This window comes from Anolis sagrei, chromosome 13 (genome assembly GCF_037176765.1).
Source record: "Anolis sagrei isolate rAnoSag1 chromosome 13, rAnoSag1.mat, whole genome shotgun sequence".
Lineage (NCBI taxonomy): Eukaryota > Metazoa > Chordata > Lepidosauria > Squamata > Dactyloidae > Anolis > Anolis sagrei.
The window spans coordinates 7,479,080-7,496,125 of NC_090033.1; the positions used below are offsets into that span (position 1 = coordinate 7,479,080).

General features: G+C 43.1%; 1 protein-coding gene across 1 annotated transcript in view; it reads left to right on the plus strand.

The window, feature by feature from the left end:
- SPEN (spen family transcriptional repressor) overlaps positions 1 to 17,046 on the plus strand; it is a 72,997-nt gene that overhangs the window by 20,237 nt on the left and 35,714 nt on the right. The window contains exon 3 of the mRNA XM_067472705.1: positions 1,310 to 1,831. Coding sequence (XP_067328806.1) covers positions 1,310 to 1,831 — 522 coding nt within the window. The remainder of the gene's footprint in view (positions 1 to 1,309; positions 1,832 to 17,046) is intronic.

Here is a 17,046-nt window from a genome sequence, read left to right on the forward strand (position 1 = left end):
ATGTGTGTGTATAGACACACACACACGCGTATATTTCTCAGTGTGTGCATATACACACACATTTATTTATTATTTATTTATTTACTTTATTTGTATACCGCTTTTCTCAGCCCTTAGGCGACTCAGAGCGGTTTACAACAGTTTAGATATACACAATACAAAATCAATTAGGCATTTAAAAACAATAGCATCACAAGTCATTAACATCAGCATCAATACATCAATATAACAAATCCACTTACATCCTAAATGTGTATTTATATGAGTACATTATGAGTATAATATAAAATACCCAATAATAAATTGGGTCTACCTTTCTGAAATGCCATATACACATGCATACAAATACATACACATACACACACACATGTATATATCTCTGTATCTGCATATATACTGTATATATACACACACACACCCTATATTAGTATTTCTATGAGTACATTATGAGTATATTATAAGAATACTCAATAATCATCAGTCGGATTTTACGGCTTACTTTACCATAGCAATTGCTGGGATTTTTTAAAATGTTGTTCAAATATATTTCTAATTGATGGTTGGTGTTTTGCATTAATTATTGTTTATAATTACATTATATACTTTGCTGATATTATCTAATATGTTTTTTCCCATGGTCGTAAGCTGCTCCGAGTCCCTTTTTGGGAGATGGGGCAGGGTATAAATAAAGTATTATTATTATTATTATTATTATTATTATTTACTGACATAAAAACACAATATGACACAGCAAACGAGATATATATGCTGGATTTATTACTACTACTACTACTACAATTATTAATACTATTATTTTGTGTTGATATTTATGGCAAGCGGCCATTTCCCATGCCTTGCTATCAGCAGGGCTCAGCCCCAGTGCGCTGGAGGCTTTCGATAGGGTCTGTGTCCTAGCAAAACAAGTGTATTTCTGAAATCTGCTTTTTTGGTGGGCTTTTGCTTGTCCTGGGGGCTTTCATGGCTAATGAAATGGCCGAGTTGTACAATTGCAGCAAAACAGGATCCCAAGGCACGACGACGTTGTGCCCCTGCAGTATTTTTGGCTACTAAATTCAAGATGGCAGGCGAACGCTCGTTCTGCGGCGCACAACTCTGGCCCTGAAAGCCCGGCGCCATCCCTGACGCGAAGCCTGGGAGGGAAGGGGGTGGGGGTCCGCGGCGTCCCTCCTGCTTCATAGGCATGGGTTATGAGCCCATTGCTGCATAGAGTTCCTTGTTTGCATGCTGTCGGTGGCTTCTTCCCCTCGCTCTGACTGACGCGGCTGCTCTCCCCTCCTCCTCCCCGCAGGGCTTCGGATAACAGGGAGCGTGGTTACGAACACAGTGCCTATGGACACCATGAGCCCCGAGGGACGGGCAGCGGTGGTGGCAGCGGTGGCGGCGGCAGCGGCGGCGGCTTCGACCGGACCAGGCATTACGAGCAGGACTACTACCGGGACCCTCGGGAACGGACTTTGCAGCATGGGATCTACTACAGCTCCCGCAGCCGCAGCCCCAGCCGCTTTGAGGCCCACGACCCGCGCTACGAGCCCCGGGCGGCCCGGGAGGCCTTCTCGCTGCCCAGCGTGGTGCACAGGGACATCTACCGGGAGGAGCTGGCGCGGGAGGCCCGGGGCAGGAGGCCCGAGCGCAGCAGCTACCCGCACAGCCGCAGCCGCTCCCCGCACTCCTCCCAGTCACGGACCCAGTCGCCCCAGAGGCTGGCCAGCCAGGCCGCACGCCCCCTCCGCTCTCCCAGCGGCAGCGGATCCCACAGTAGGTCCTCCAGCAGCGACTCCCTCAGCAGCAGCACCAGCACCAGTAGCGACAGGTGGGTCCCGCACTCTGGGGATGGGGCGGGGGCGGGTTGCGGCTGCAGATCAGGGGTCCAACCTATTTCCAAAGGACCCTTGAATCCAGGGAGGGTGGCGGGGGTGATTCGTGGACAGTGGTTGGCACTCTTTAGAAGATTAGTATTGTTATTATTATTTCATGCTGACTCCATGGAGGAAGAGGTCTAACCGTTAGAGAGGTCTAACCGTGTATCATTTTTACACAGTGGTCAGCACTCTTTGGTAGTTGATTATTATTATTAATATTAATGTTATTATGTGTGAAATTCATGGATGGAGAATCCATGGAGACTGAGAGGGTAAACTGTGTATTATTTTGCATAGTTGTCAGTGCTCTTTAGTAGTTGATTGTTATTATTATTATTGTTATTATTCTTATTCATGTTGATTTCATAGGAGAATCCATGGAGACAGAGAGAGGGCCAACCCTGTAGTATTTTACACAGTTGTTGGGACTCTTTAGTAGTTTTTGTTGTTATCGTGTCACGTTGAATCCTGGAAGGAGAATCCATGGAGACAGAGAGAGGGCCAACCGTGTATAATTTTTACACAGTGGTCAGCACTCTTTGGTAGTTGATTATTATTATTAATATTATTATTATTATTATGTGTGAAATTCATGGATGGAGAATCCATGGAGATTGAGAGGGTAAACCGTGTATTATTTTGCATAGTTGTCAGTGCTCTTTAGTAGTTGATTGTTATTATTATTATTGTTATTATTCTTATGTCATGTTGAATTCATAGAAGGAGAATCCATGGACACAGAGAGAGGGCCAACCATGTATCATTCTACATAGTTGTTGGGGCTCTTTAGTAGTTGGTTGTTATTATTATTATTATTATTATTATTATTATGTTGAATTCGTAGGAGAATCCATGGACACAGAGAGGGCCAACCGTGTATTATTTTACACAGTTGTTGGGGCTCTTTAGTAGTTGATTATTATTGTTATTATTATTTTTATGTCATGTTGAATTTATAGAAGGAGAATCCATGGAGACAGAGAGAGGGCCAACCGTGTAGTATTTTACACAGTTGTTGGGACTCTCTAGTAGTTTTTGTTGTTGTCGTGTCATGTTGAATCCTGGAAGGAGAATCCATGGAGACAGAGAGAGGGCCAACCGTGTATAATTTTGCAACTGTGTATAATTCAGCACTCTTTAGTAGTTGATTATTATTGTTTTTGTTATTGTTACTGTTATTATGTGTTGAATTGATGGATGTAGAAACTATGGAGGCAGAGAGAGGGCCAATCATTTATTATTTTGCACAGTGGTCACTGCTCTTTAGTAGTTTTTTATGATGATGATGATGATATCATGTTGAATCCATGGAGAGAGAACTCATGGAGAAAGAGAGAAGGCCAACCATATATTATTTTACATAGTGGTTGGTGTTCTTTAGTGGTGAATGATGACAATGTTGATTATGTCATGTTGAATTCATGGAAGGAGAATCATGGAAGGAGACAGAAAGAGGTCCAACCATGTATTATTTTACACAGTGGTCAGCCCTCTTTGTAGGTGGTGGTGGTTGGTGTTCTTTAGTGGTGAATGATGACAATGTTGATTATGTCATGTTGAATTCATGGAAGGAGAATCATGGAAGGAGACAGAAAGAGGTCCAACCATGTATTATTTTACACAGTGGTCAGCCCTCTTTGTAGGTGGTGGTGGTGGTGGTGGTGGTTGTTGTTGTTGTTGTTATTATTATTATTATTATTATTATTATTATTATGGTGTGTTGAATCCATGGAAGACGAATCCATGGAGATAGAGAGAGGGCCAACCATGTATTAGTTTACACAGTGGTTGGCGATCTTTTAATTGATAGTTGTTGTTATTGTTATTGTGTGTTGAATCCATGGACGGATAATCTGTTGAGACACAGAGAGGGCCAACTATAGATTATTTTACATAGTGGTCAGCACTCTTTAGTAGTTTGTTGCTATGTGTTGAATCCATGGACGGGGAATCCACGGAGACCGAGAGAGGGCTAATTATATAGTATTTTACATAGTGGTTGGCACTCTTTAGTAGTTTGTTGTTGTTGTTATGTGTTGAATTCATGGACGGAGAATCTGTGGACATAGAGAGAGGACCAACCATATATTAATTTAGATCAGGGGTCCTCAAACTTTTTAAACAGAGAGCCAGGTCACATTCCCTCAAACTGTTGGAGGGCTGGACTATAATTCTTGGGAAAAACATGAATGAATTCCTATGCACACTGCACATATCTTATTTGTAGTGCAAAAACATTTAAAAACAATACAATGATTAAAATTAAGAACAATTTTAATAAATGTAAACTTATTAGTATTTCAATGGAAAGTGTGGGCCTGCTTTTGGCTGATGAGATAGGATTGTTGTTGTTGTGTGCTTTCAAGTAGTTTCAGACTTAGGTTGACTCTGAGCGAGGGCCGGATAAATGACCTTGGAGGGCCGCATCCGGCCCCCGGGCCTTAGTTTGAGGTCCTCTGATTTAGATAGTGGATGGAGTTCTTTAATTGTTGTTGTCAATGATGTTATTACCCACGGTCAGGGAATCCGTGGGGACAAAGAGCTAATTATAATTTTTTTACTAGTAGTAGTAGTAGTTGTTATTATTATTTCTTGAATTTATGAATGGAGAATTTGTGGAGACAGAGGGCCAACTATATACGTGTTCTACATTGTGGTTGGTTCTCTTTCGTTTTGACCCCATTTGGGTCCCCAGGTGTTATTGAACTGCAACTCCCATAACTTTTGATTATCTGGAGATAATGAGAATGGCAATCAAACAGCTCTTGTGCATTTGAAGTTGGGGAAAAGTTAAAGTGCATCTTGTGGTTGTGCTTCTGTGAAGGATCCAGGGCTGGTGCAGGCCTGTTTGGAGACTGGGATTGGCCTTGGCCTTTGGTGGGACACTTTTCCAATGGATTGGGGGGCCTCCAGAACCAAGGCGGGTCATCTATTGCTTCAAAAACATGGAGGGTGTCCATGTCCTGGGGGTGGCCCATGGCGTCACTGTCTTGTTCAAATCAGCCAGGAATACATGTTTGCACTTGGGTTTGCAAGCATTGGGCTGGTGCCCCTCCGGTTGTGAATTCAGTGCTTTTGTCAGTATGGGCTTCAGGCAGACTGAAACCGTGAGCCTGTTTATTATGTAAGGTGTGTGATATGGTCCTGAGACTTTTACTGGCCAATAGAGATGGAGGGATGGGAGAGAAATGCAATGTTGTAAGAGGCAGTAAGAGCACCTAAATTCTTCTGTTCAACTGTTTCAAAGCTCCCTGCTTGGGTGGTGATGGCACGATTGTCAGCATAGATGAAATTCTCTGTCACTTCTGGCAGTGACTGCTCATTTGTGTAAATGTTAAACATTGATGGTGCAAGCTGGTTTTCCCTGTAACAGGCAGTAAGAGCACCTAAAGCTTTGGAGAGCTTCTGTTCGACCATTTCAAACCTCCCTGCTTGGGTGGTGATGGCATGATCATCACCATAGATGAAATTCTCTGTCTCTTCTGGCAGTGGCTGGTCATTTGTGTAGATGTTAAACATGGATGGAGCAAGCGCACTGAGTTCTGTTAAAGGCAAAACTTGGTTATTTATTTATTGTGTCAGAAGCAAGGTGAGGGTACATTTGCAATGTACTGTATATACTCGACTATAAGCCTAATTTTTCAGCCCTTTTTTTAGGCTGAAAAAGTCCCCCTCGGCTTATACTCGAGTCAAAGTTATTTATTATTTTACTCTGTTATTATTATTATTATTATTATTATTATTATTACATTCATTATTTTACTCTATTCATTATTACTATATTTATCATTTTACTCTATTATTATTATTATTATTATTATTATTACATTGTTGTTGCTATTATTATTTTATTACATTTATTATTTTACTTTATTATTGTTATTTTTACATTTATTATTTTACTCTATTTATTGTTATTATAACATGTATTATTTTACACTATTATTACTGCTATTATTACATTTCCATTATATTATATTATTATTAATATTATTATTATATTTATTACTTTATTTATTATTATTGGAAGGATACGTAAGCACATTTTCATTGAAGAAGGTCAGAATAATGGTTTAATCAGAGTTGGGCAGTCTCTTAAATTACAGTTTTATGTAAATATTCAAAAACATTTAACCTACAGATGCTTCAGTTAATGCAATTGTATTGGTATCTATTTTTTATTTTGAAATGTATTCGTAGCTGCTGCATTTCCCATCCTCGACTTATACTCGAGTCAATCCGTTTTCCCAGTTTTTTTTTTGGTCAAATTGGGTGTCTCGGCTTATATTCGAGTTGGCTTATACTCAAGTATATACGGTATTTAAAACACAAACAAAGTTAAAAGCTTGGCATGATGCTAAATGTCCTTTGACAAGAAGCTGACCACTTGGAGTGCCTCTGCTGTGGCGGTGAGAAGGTCCTCCATTGTGCATGTGGCAAGGCTCAGGCTGCATTGTAATACGTGGTCTGTGGTTTGCTCTTCTCCACACTTGCATGTCATGGACTCTACTGTTAAGGTTGGCTCTGCATCTCGCGGTACCAGAGTGCAGCCTCTTCAGCTCTTTCCAAGTCACCCAGTCTTCTGTGCGCCCAGGAGGGAGTCTCTCATTTGGTATCGGCCATGGGCTGAGATTCTAGCTTTTGACCTGCCACTTTTGGACTCTCTCTTGCTGAGACGTTCCTGCAAGTACCTCTGCAGATCTTCGGAAGCTATTTCTTGACATAAGGCATTGGTGTGCTGGCTGATATCCGAACAGGGGATGGGCGGAGATGTCACTGCCTTGGTCCTTTCATTGCTGGCTGCTACTTTCCGATGGATGTCAGGTGGTGTGATACCGGTTAAATAGTGTCATTTCTCCAGTGGTGTAGAGCGCAGACACCCCGTGATAATGTGGCATGTCTCATTAAGAGCAACATTCACTGTTTTAACGTGGTGCAATGTATTCCACACTGGGCATGCGTATTCAGCAGCAGAGTAGCAAAGCGCAAGGGCCGATGTCTTCACTATGTCTGGTTGTGATCCCCAGGTTGTGCCATTCAGCGTTCGTATGATATTATTTCTAGCACCCACTTTTTGCCTGATAGTTGGGGCAGTTCTTCTTGTAAGTCAGAGCAGGGTCCAGAGTGACTCCCAGGTATGGTGGTGTGCTGCAATACTCCAGTGGGATTCCTTCCAAGGTAATCCTCAGAGCTCGAGATGCGTGTCTGTTCTTAAGGTGAAAAGCACACGCCTGTGTTTTAGATGGATTAGGAATCAGCTGGTTTTCCCTGTAAGAGGCAGTAAGAGCACCTAAAGCTGTGGAGAGTTTCGGTTCCACCCTTTCAAAGCTCCCTGCTTGGGCGGTGATGGCATGATCGTCAGCATAGATGAAACTCTCTGTCGCTTCTGACAGTGGCTGGTCATTTGTGTAAATGTTAAACATGAGTGGAGCAAGCATGCTCCCCTGAGGCAAGCCGTTCTTCTGTCTTTGCCATCTGTTTCTCCGGCCCTTGAGCTTCTATTCAACCGACTCAATGCTCTCTGTTTGGGTGGTGATGGCACGATCGTCAGCATAGATGAAACTCTCTGTCGCTTCTGACAGTGGCTGGTCATTTGTGTAAATGTTAAACATGAGTGGAGCAAGCATGCTCCCCTGAGGCAAGCCGTTCTTCTGTCTTTGCCATCTGTTTCTCTGGCCCTTGAGCTTCTATTCAACCGACTCAATGCTCTCTGCTTGGGCGGTGATGGCATGATCGTCAGCATAGATGAAACTCTCTGTCGCTTCTGACAGTAGCTGGTTATTTGTGTAAATGTTAAACATTGATGGTGCAAGCCGTTTTCCCCTGTAATAGGCAGTAAGAGCACCTAAAGCTTCAGAGAGCTTCTGTTCCACCCTTTCAAACTCCCTCTTTTGGGCGGTGATGGCACGATCATCAGCATAGAGGAAATTCTCTGTCCCTTCTGGAAGTGGATGGTCATTTGTGTAAATGTTGAACATGGATGGAGCAAGTATGCACCCCATTCTTCTGTCTTCACCATCTACTTCTCTGGCCCTGGAACTCAACAAAAAAGCTCCTGTTTTGTAGCAGATTTCCAATGAAGTGGATGAGGTGGTGGTCCTTTGTGTTATTATAAGTTTTTCCATAGTGAATCCTCGTTTTGTCCTGGCTTGGATTCTAGCAGGGAGACTGTTTAATGGGAGCTTTTGGGTTCTGGCCTGCATTTGGGAGGTGGACTTTGCCTGGCTTTCAGGGAGTTGCGTTTGCTTCTCGTTGCCCCGCATTGAGAATTCGTAATTATTCCATCTGGGGAGTCAATGGTGGTTGGCACTGACCTGGGCGAACCTTTGTGTAGAAAGACACCCTGGCAATACAACAGATGGCTAGCTGCACAAGGAGCAGGGCTTTCCCCGTTCCGTATAGTCCGTCCCTTGCAGCGTCAAGGAGGAAATGTGAAGTGGTTGTTGTTGTGACGATTGTGAGAAGAAGCCTTTGAAGGTTTGGTCGTGCCTGTTTGTGTGGGCCTCAGAGGAACTCCCTTGCGACAGATTGTCGGTCCCATGCATTTGGGGTTGGGGTGGGGGGGGCACCGTCAAGGCATGGGCCTTGTGCCTTTCTCTCCAAAGTGAATCCAGACAGTCTGGGCCTCCTGTTGTTTGCCCTCATTTAGTGGGCTTCTTTTGGGGGTGGCGCAGCGGCTTAAACTGCTGAGCTTGCTGATCGAAAGTTTCACAGGTTCGAATCTGGGGAGCGGGGTGAGCTCCCACTGTTAGCCCCAGCTCCTTCCAACCTAGTAGTTCGAAAAAAAATGCCAATGTGTGTAGATCAATAGGTAATGCTTCGGTGGGAAGGTAACGGCACTCCATTCCGTCATGCTCGCCACATGACTTGGAGGTGTCTGTGGACAACGCTGGCTCTTTGGCTTAGAAATGGAGATGAGCACCTGTCGGACACAACTAGACTGAATGTCAGGGGAAAACTTTTCCCTTGGGAGAGAAAACCTTTACCTTGGGAGAGAAGGAAGATTCCCAACGGACAATATACACGCGGCACTTGTGCTTTTCTCTGAGAGCCACCTTCCTTCTTCTTCCAAACTGCCTTGCCTTGGATTTCTCCCCCTCCCTCAATGTTTTGCTAGAGCAGTGTTTCTCAACCTTCCTAATTCTGTGACCCCTTAGTAGAGGTCGTCATATTGTGGTGACCCTCAACCATAACATTATTTTTGTTGCTACTTCATAACTGTCATTTTGCTAATCATAATGTAAATATCTGATATGCAGGATCCCAAATGCCCGATCTGCCCAAATTCGAATACTGGTGGGGTTGGGGGTGATTGATTTTGTCATTTGGGAATGTTGGAGTTGCTGGGATTTGTAGTTCACCTACAATCAAAGAGCATTCTGAACGCCACCAATGATGGAATTGAACCAAACTTTGCACACAGAATTCCCATGACCAAGAGAAAATACTGGGAGGGTCTGGTGGACATTGACCTTGAGTTTTTGGAGTTGTAGTTCACCTACACCCAGAGAACACTGTGGACTCAAACAATGGTGGATCTGGACCAAACTTGGCACGGATACTCGATATGCCCAAATGTGAACACTGGTGGAGTTTTGGGAAAATAGACCTTCACATTTGGGAGTTGTAGTTGTTGGGATTTATAGTTCACCCACAATGAAATAGCATTCTGACCCCACCAATGATAGAATTGGACCAAACTTCCCACACAGAACCCCCAGGGGCGGCTCAACCCATTACGCAAAGTAAGCATTTGCAGTATAGGTTATTTTGAGCAGGGGCGCTCTTGAGGCGCTCTTGGGGGAAAATAGACCTCGACATATGCGAGTTGTAGTTACTGGGATGTATAGTTCACCTACAATCAAAGAGCATTCTGAACTCCACCAATGATGGAATTGAACCAAATATGGCACACAGAACTCCCATGTAAAGGTAAAGGTAGTCTCCTGACATTAAGTCCAGTCATGTCTGGGGTGTGGTGCTCATCTCCATTTCTAAGCTGAAGAGCCAGCGTTGTCTGTAGACACCTCCAAGGTCATGTGGCCGGCATGACTGCATGGAGCGCCGTTACCTTCCTGCTGGAGCGGTACCTATTTATCTACTCACATTTGCATGTTTTCGAACTGCTAGGTTGGCAGAAGCTAGGGCTGACCGCGGAAGCTCACGCCACTCCCCGGAATCAAACCTGCGACCTTTTGATCAACAAGCTAAGCAGCTCAGTGCTTTAACCCACTGTGCCACCGGGGGAACTCCCATGACGAACAGAAAACATATATCTCCCCTACGAACCATCAAGACCACTAAGATCGTCTGGAGGGGCCCTGCTCTCGGTCCCTCCGCCTGCACAAGCACGGCTGGTGGGGACGAGGGACAGGGCCTTCTCGATGGTGGCCCCTCGACTTTGGAACTCCCTGCCATTAGAGATCAGAACTGCCCCCTCCCTCATGACGTTCAGGAAACTAACAAAGACCTGGTTGTGCATTTGACAACTGATTTAATTCTTTGCCCACATGAAAGGAGGATGATGAATGGGATTGTGATGGTGTTGGACGATTTGGCTCTTTTAACTGGGATGATAATGTTTTAATGTGTATGGTGCTGATATTTTAATCGTGCAATGAAGTGGCATTGTGTTGTTATTGTATATTCTTTGTATGTTAACACATGTTGTGAACCGGTCCGAATCCCTCTTTGAAGGTGAGAGGGTTGGTATATAAAACCTCGAAATAAATAAAAAAATAATATCTGTGATTGGTTGGGGGGCGGCGCCAAAATACTGTTTGCTTACCATTGAAAATTACCTAGGGCCGCCTCTGAGAACCCCCATGACCAACAGAAAATACTATCCTCAGTTCTTGTGGGTTTTTTTCGGGCTATATGGCCATGTTCCAGAGGCATTTCTCCTGACGTTTCGCCTGCATCTATGGCAAGCTTCCTCAGAGGTGAGGTCTGCTGGAGCTGGGAAAAAAGGGGTTTATATATCTGTGGAATGACCAGGGTGAGACAAAAGGCTTTTGTAAGTTGGGCTAGGTGTGAATCTTTTCAACTGACCACCTTGATTAGCATACAATGGGCTGACTGTGCCTGGAGCAAACTCTTAATGAAAGGTGCTTAGAAGTCCCTGCCTGTTTTTCTCTCTGCTGTTTTAATTTTAGAATTTTTTAATACTGGTAGCCAGATTTGGTTCATTTTCATGGTTTCTTCCTTTCTGTTGAAATTGTCCACATGTTTGTGGATTTCAGTGGCTTCTCTGTGTAGCCTGACATGGTGGTTGTGAGAGTGGTCCAGCATTTTTGTGTTCTCAAATAATATGCTGTGTCCAGGTTGGTTCATCAGGTGCTCTGCTATGACTGATTGAAGTAGTCTGCAGTGCCTTTCATGTTCCTTGATGCGTGTCTGGGCAATGCTGCGTTTGGTGGTCCCTATGTAGACTTGTCCACAGCTGCATGGTACACGGTAGACTCCTGCAGAGGTGAGAGGATACCTCTTGTCCTTTGCTGAATGTAGCATTTGTTGGATTTTCCTGGTGGGTTTGTAGATTGTTTGTATGTTGTGTTTCCTCATCAGCTTCCCTATGCGGTCAGTGGTTCCCTTGATGTATGGCAGGAACACTTTTCCTCTGGGTGGATCTTCATCTTGACTCTCGTGGCTTGTTCTTGGTCTTGCAGCTCTTCTGATGTCTGAGGTGGAGTATCCATTGGCCTGGCTAGCAGTATTAAAAAATTCTAAAATTAAAACAGCAGAGAGAAAAACAGGCAGGGACATCTAATCACCTTTCAAGAAGAGTTTGCTCCAGGCACAGTCAGCCCATTGTATGCTAATCAAGGTGGTCAGTTGAAAAGATTCACACCTAGCCCAACTTACAAAAGCCTTTTGTCTCACCCTGGTCATTCCACAGATATATAAACCCCTTTTTTCCCAGCTCCAGCAGACTTCACCTCTGAGGAAGCTTGCCATAGATGCAGGCGAAACGTCAGCAAAAATGCCTCTGGAACATGGCCATATAGCCCGAAAAAAACCCACAAGAACTGAGTGATTCCGGCCATGAAAGCCTTCGACAATACAGAAAATACTATGTTTTCTGATGGTCTTTGGCGACCCCTCTGACACCCCCTCACAACCCCCACAGGGGTCCCAACCCCCAAGTTGAGGAACACTGTGCTAGAGGAATGGTTGCAAAGAGGCTTCCCTTCCTGCCGGTGCCTGGGAACAGGCATGGTTATGCCTCGGCAGTGTCTCTCTCTCTCCGTTTCCGTGGACATGCAGTGCGGCCCTGGCCTCCGAAGGGCACTGCCCGCTTCTTGTTTGTGTCTCCAGAACCGGTCTGCGCCGGAATCATCCGGCGGCGTCAGCTGCGTTTGGCTGCCTGCCACTCTCCCAACCTCCTGGCTGCCTGGTGTTGCTGCGGGGTGGGCCTCTTGCGCTTCGGAAGTGCCTCCCTCTCTCCCTAGTAGCGCTGCTACATCGCCTCCCCGCGCGGAAGGCGCAAGGAGCAAAGTCCTTCCTTGGAATGCTCAGCTTCACAGGGGAAAGCCTAGGCCCAGGCCTGAACTGCCTTGGTCTGTGTGCATGCCTGCAAGCCTTTGAAGGAGCGGTGGAGTTCCTCTCATTGCCAGGCCTTTCTCGCGCCTCTCTCCTCCTGAGGCCTCTCTCGGGTCAGCGCTTCCTCCAGTCCCATGGCTTCCTTGTGGGACCAGTTTCTGCCACCACCACAAACCTGATTCTCGCCATTAGCTCAGAAACAACAAATGAGAAGTACTGTATATACTCAAAGTTTTTCAGCCTCTTTTTTTGGGCTGAAAAAGCTTCCCTTGGCTTATAATCGAGTCAATGTTATTTATTAGGGCTGGGCGGTTTCGTTCGTTAATTTCGTAATTCGTTATTGATTCGTATTTAAATTAGCTTACGATCCGATATTGAGCCATTCAGGAGCAACTAAAAATCGAAACGAATTTTTCAATTCATTTCGTAATTGGTTCGAAATCGTTTTGTTATTATTTCCGTATGTCTGGTGCAAGTTTTATAGTTGTTGTTTGTTTTATCAGTGATAAAAAAATAAATTATCACAACAACAGAGGGAGAGGGAAGCTTCAGAAGTTCCCCCTGTCCCATTTGGAGGTTTTTTTTTAGCGTATTGCGCAATCGCGTCCGCCATTAACGAATCGATTCGTAATTGTTTCGTAATTTCCGAAATTTCATATATTTCGAACTTTTTTAAAGAACAATTTCGGAATTCTTTTAAAAAACGAAACGCAAACACCCCCTAAAAACGAATCGAGTTTAGAAACATTTTTTTCCGTGGTTGCCCAGCCCTATTTATTTATTATTTTACTCTGTAATTAGTATTATTTTCATTAGATTATTTATTTATTTATTTATTTCCGTTACTTCTACCCCGCCCTTCTCACCCCCGAGGGGGGACTCAGGGCGGCTTACAAAGGGAGGCACAATTCGATGCCTATATCAAATATACATACATACAGTACTTAAACAGTTAACAAATTAAAATCATCAGTACATAACAATACACTAATACAATAGTAAACTAATCCTATGCTCAGCGCTCAGAGTTCCGTAAATCCATTCCGTTTCGTCAGTTCCAGCTCAACATCAAGGTCTTTCTTTAGTTGCCAGAATGTCCAAATGCCTGGTCCCACATCCAGGTCTCCCCGGGGAGTGAGTTCCATAGGTGAGGGGCCACCACCGAGAAGGCCCTGCTCCTAGTCCCCGCCAGGCTCACCTGCGATAGAGGTGGGGTCGAGAGCAGGGCCTCCTCAGAGGATCTTAGACTCCGAGGTGGGACGTAGAGGGAGATCCGTTCGGACAGATACACTGGGCCGGAACTGTATAGGGTTTTGTAGGTTAAGACCAGGTTAAGACCAGCACTTTGAATTGTGCTCGGAATTGGATCAGCAGCCAATTATTACACTTACATTATTTTACTCTATTATTATTTGTATTACATTTATTATTTTACTCTATTTATTATTATTATGCTCTATTGTTGTTGTTTTTATAGTTATTATTTTACTCTGTTATTACATTTATTATTTTACTCTACTTTGTATTGTTATTACTGTATATACTCGAGTATAAGCCTAGTTTTTCAGCCCTTCTTTTAGGATGAAAATGTCCCCCTCGACTTATACTCGAGTCAATGTTATTTATTATTTTACTCTGTTGTTGTTATTATTATTATTATTATTATTTAGAACTTTTATATACCAGTCTTCTCACCTCCGTGGAGGGACTCAGACCGGTTCACAACAGTATCACAAACAATCGTTTAAAAACATCACATCCCATAATACACTAAAACATTAAAATACTAAAATACAATCATCTAATTACATTGGCCAAGTTGTCACAATAAAATAGTAGTTCATCACCATCCGTAGTCACGAGTTATTGACTCACTTGTCAAATGCCAGTTTCCAGAGCCAGGTTTTCATCTGTTTTCTAAAAGTCAGGAGAGAAGGGGCAGTTCTAATCTCCAGTGGGAGAGAGTTCCAGAGCCGAGGGGCCACCACCGAGAAGGCCCTGTCCCTCGTCCCCACCAGACGCGCTTGCGAGGATGGTGGGACCGATATCAGGGCCCCTCCAGAAGATCAATATTATTATTTTGATTACATTCATTATTTTACTCTATTCATTACTACTATATATATCATTTTACCCTATTATTATTATTATTATTATTATTATTATTACATTTATTATTTTACATTATTGTTGTTGTTATTACATTTATTGTTTTACCCTATTATTGCTATTATTGCATTTATTATTTTACTCTCTTATTGGAAGGATATGTAAGCACATTTATATTGAAAAAGGTGAGAATAATGGTTTAATCAGAGTTATTATAAATGTCATAAAAATAATAATAGAGTAAAATAATGTATGTGTAATAATAATAATAAATTGAATAAAAATAATACTAATTACAGAGTAAAATAATAAATAACATTGACTCAATTGTAATAAATAACTTTGACTACATATAATTAAAATTATATGTAAATATTCAAAAACATTTAATCTACTGATACCTCAATTAATGTAATTTTATTGGTATCTATTTTTATTTTGAAATTTACAATTTGCGGCTGCATTTCCCACGCTCGGCTTGTACTCGAGTCAATAAGTTTTCCTAGTTTTTTGAGGTCAAATTAGGTGTCTCGGCTTATATTTGGGTCGGCTTATACTCGAGTATATACGGTACTTTATTTATCGTGTCAGAAGCGAATTGATGGAACAGTTGTAATGTATTCACAAACATAAACAAAGTTAAAACGGCGTTATACTGAATGTCTTAGGTAGCACTGTGTGAAGGTCGACGCTGAACAAGAAAGTGTTGGGCAAGTGGGCTTATTAACAAAAGACCCTCCCCATAAATGTACAGCAAAGTAACGTATCAGCAGCAATGTGACCCAGCACCAGTGATAGAAATAACAAAAACACACAGACCAATGTTATCTCTTTCTTAGAAGGCTTTTCGTCAGAGTAAAATGATATAATAGCACTATTTACAAAAACAAGGTTTCCACAACACAAATAAAGTTCTTGATACTTCCTTCGTTGCTTCCACGCTGGGCTTCTTTCTCATGCAGATAAATAGCTTCGTTCTCACAGAGCCTCTTCTCCATCAACCTTACACAGGAGCTTCACACAAAAACAAGGTTTCCACAACACAAATAAAGTTATTTATACTTCCTTCGTTGCTTCCACGCTTGGCTTCTTTCTCATGCAGATAAACAGCTTTGCTCTCACAGAGCCTCTTCTCCCATCAACCTTACACAGGAGCTTCACACAAAAACAAGGTTTCCACAACACAAAAACAAGGTTTCCACCACACAAATAAAGTTCTTTATACTTCCTTCGTTGCTTCCACGCTGGGCTTCTTTCTCATGCAGATAAACAGCTTCACTCTCACAGAGCCTCTACTCCCATCAACCTTACACAGGAGCTTCACACAAAAACAAGGTTTCCACAACACAAATAAAGTTCTTTATGCTTCCTTCGTTTCTTCCACGCTGGGCTTCTTTCTCATGCAGATGAAACAGCTTCGCTCTCACAGAGGCTCTTCTCCCATCAACCTTACACAGGAGCTTCACACAAAAACAAGGTTTCCACAACACAAAAACAAGGTTTCCACCACACAAATAAAGTTCTTTATACTTCCTTCGTTGCTTCCACGCTGGGCTTCTTTCTCATGCAGATAAACAGCTTCGCTCTCACAGAGCCTCTTCTCCCATCAACCTTACACAGGAGCTTCACACAAATACAAGGTTTCCACAACACAAAAACAAGGTTTCCACAACACAAAGTTCTTTATACTTCCTTCGTTGCTTCCACGCTGGGCTTCTTTCTCATGCAGATAAACAGCTTCGCTCTCACAGAGCCTCTTCTCTCATCAACCTTACACAGGAGCTTCACACAAAAACAAGGTTTCCACAACACAAAGTTGTTTATACTTCCTTCATTGCTTCCACGCTGGGCTTCTTTCTCATGCAGATAAACAGCTTCACTCTCACAGAGCCTCTACTCCCATCAACCTTACACAGGAGCTTCACACAAAAACAAGGTTTCCACAACACAAATAAAATTCTTCCTTTGTTGCTTCCACGCTGGGCTTCTTTTTCATGCAGATAAACAGCTTCGCTCTCCCATCAACCTTACACAGGAGTTTCACACAGTAGGTTTACACACGAGGCCTTCAACCTGCGGCATCTCTCACCGAAGCTTCTCTCACACAGAGGTTTACCTCACACTCCTCAGGATGACACAAGCTTTGGGGAGGGACAAAATCAATCCCTCTCCAACCCCACCAGTATTTACATGTGAACGTATGGGTATTTGTGCCAAATTTGATCCAATGAATGAGAATACACCCTGCGTATTGGATATTGACATGAGGATTCCTGCATCAGGGAAGTGAGAACATCTTATAGCAACCCCGCATTGGAAGTCAGCACTGACGCCGTCGGAGGCCAGAAAGAGATCTGGATTTTAGGCATTGAGTGTTTGCCATTTTTGCGACTCGTTGGAAACCACCCTGAGTCCCCTTGGCGAGAGAGGGCGGGTTATAAATAAAGTGTTGTTTTGGTTTTGTTATTCTGTCCTGAGGAAAGGCCTGGGATCAGTATCTCGCATTGAAGAAGTG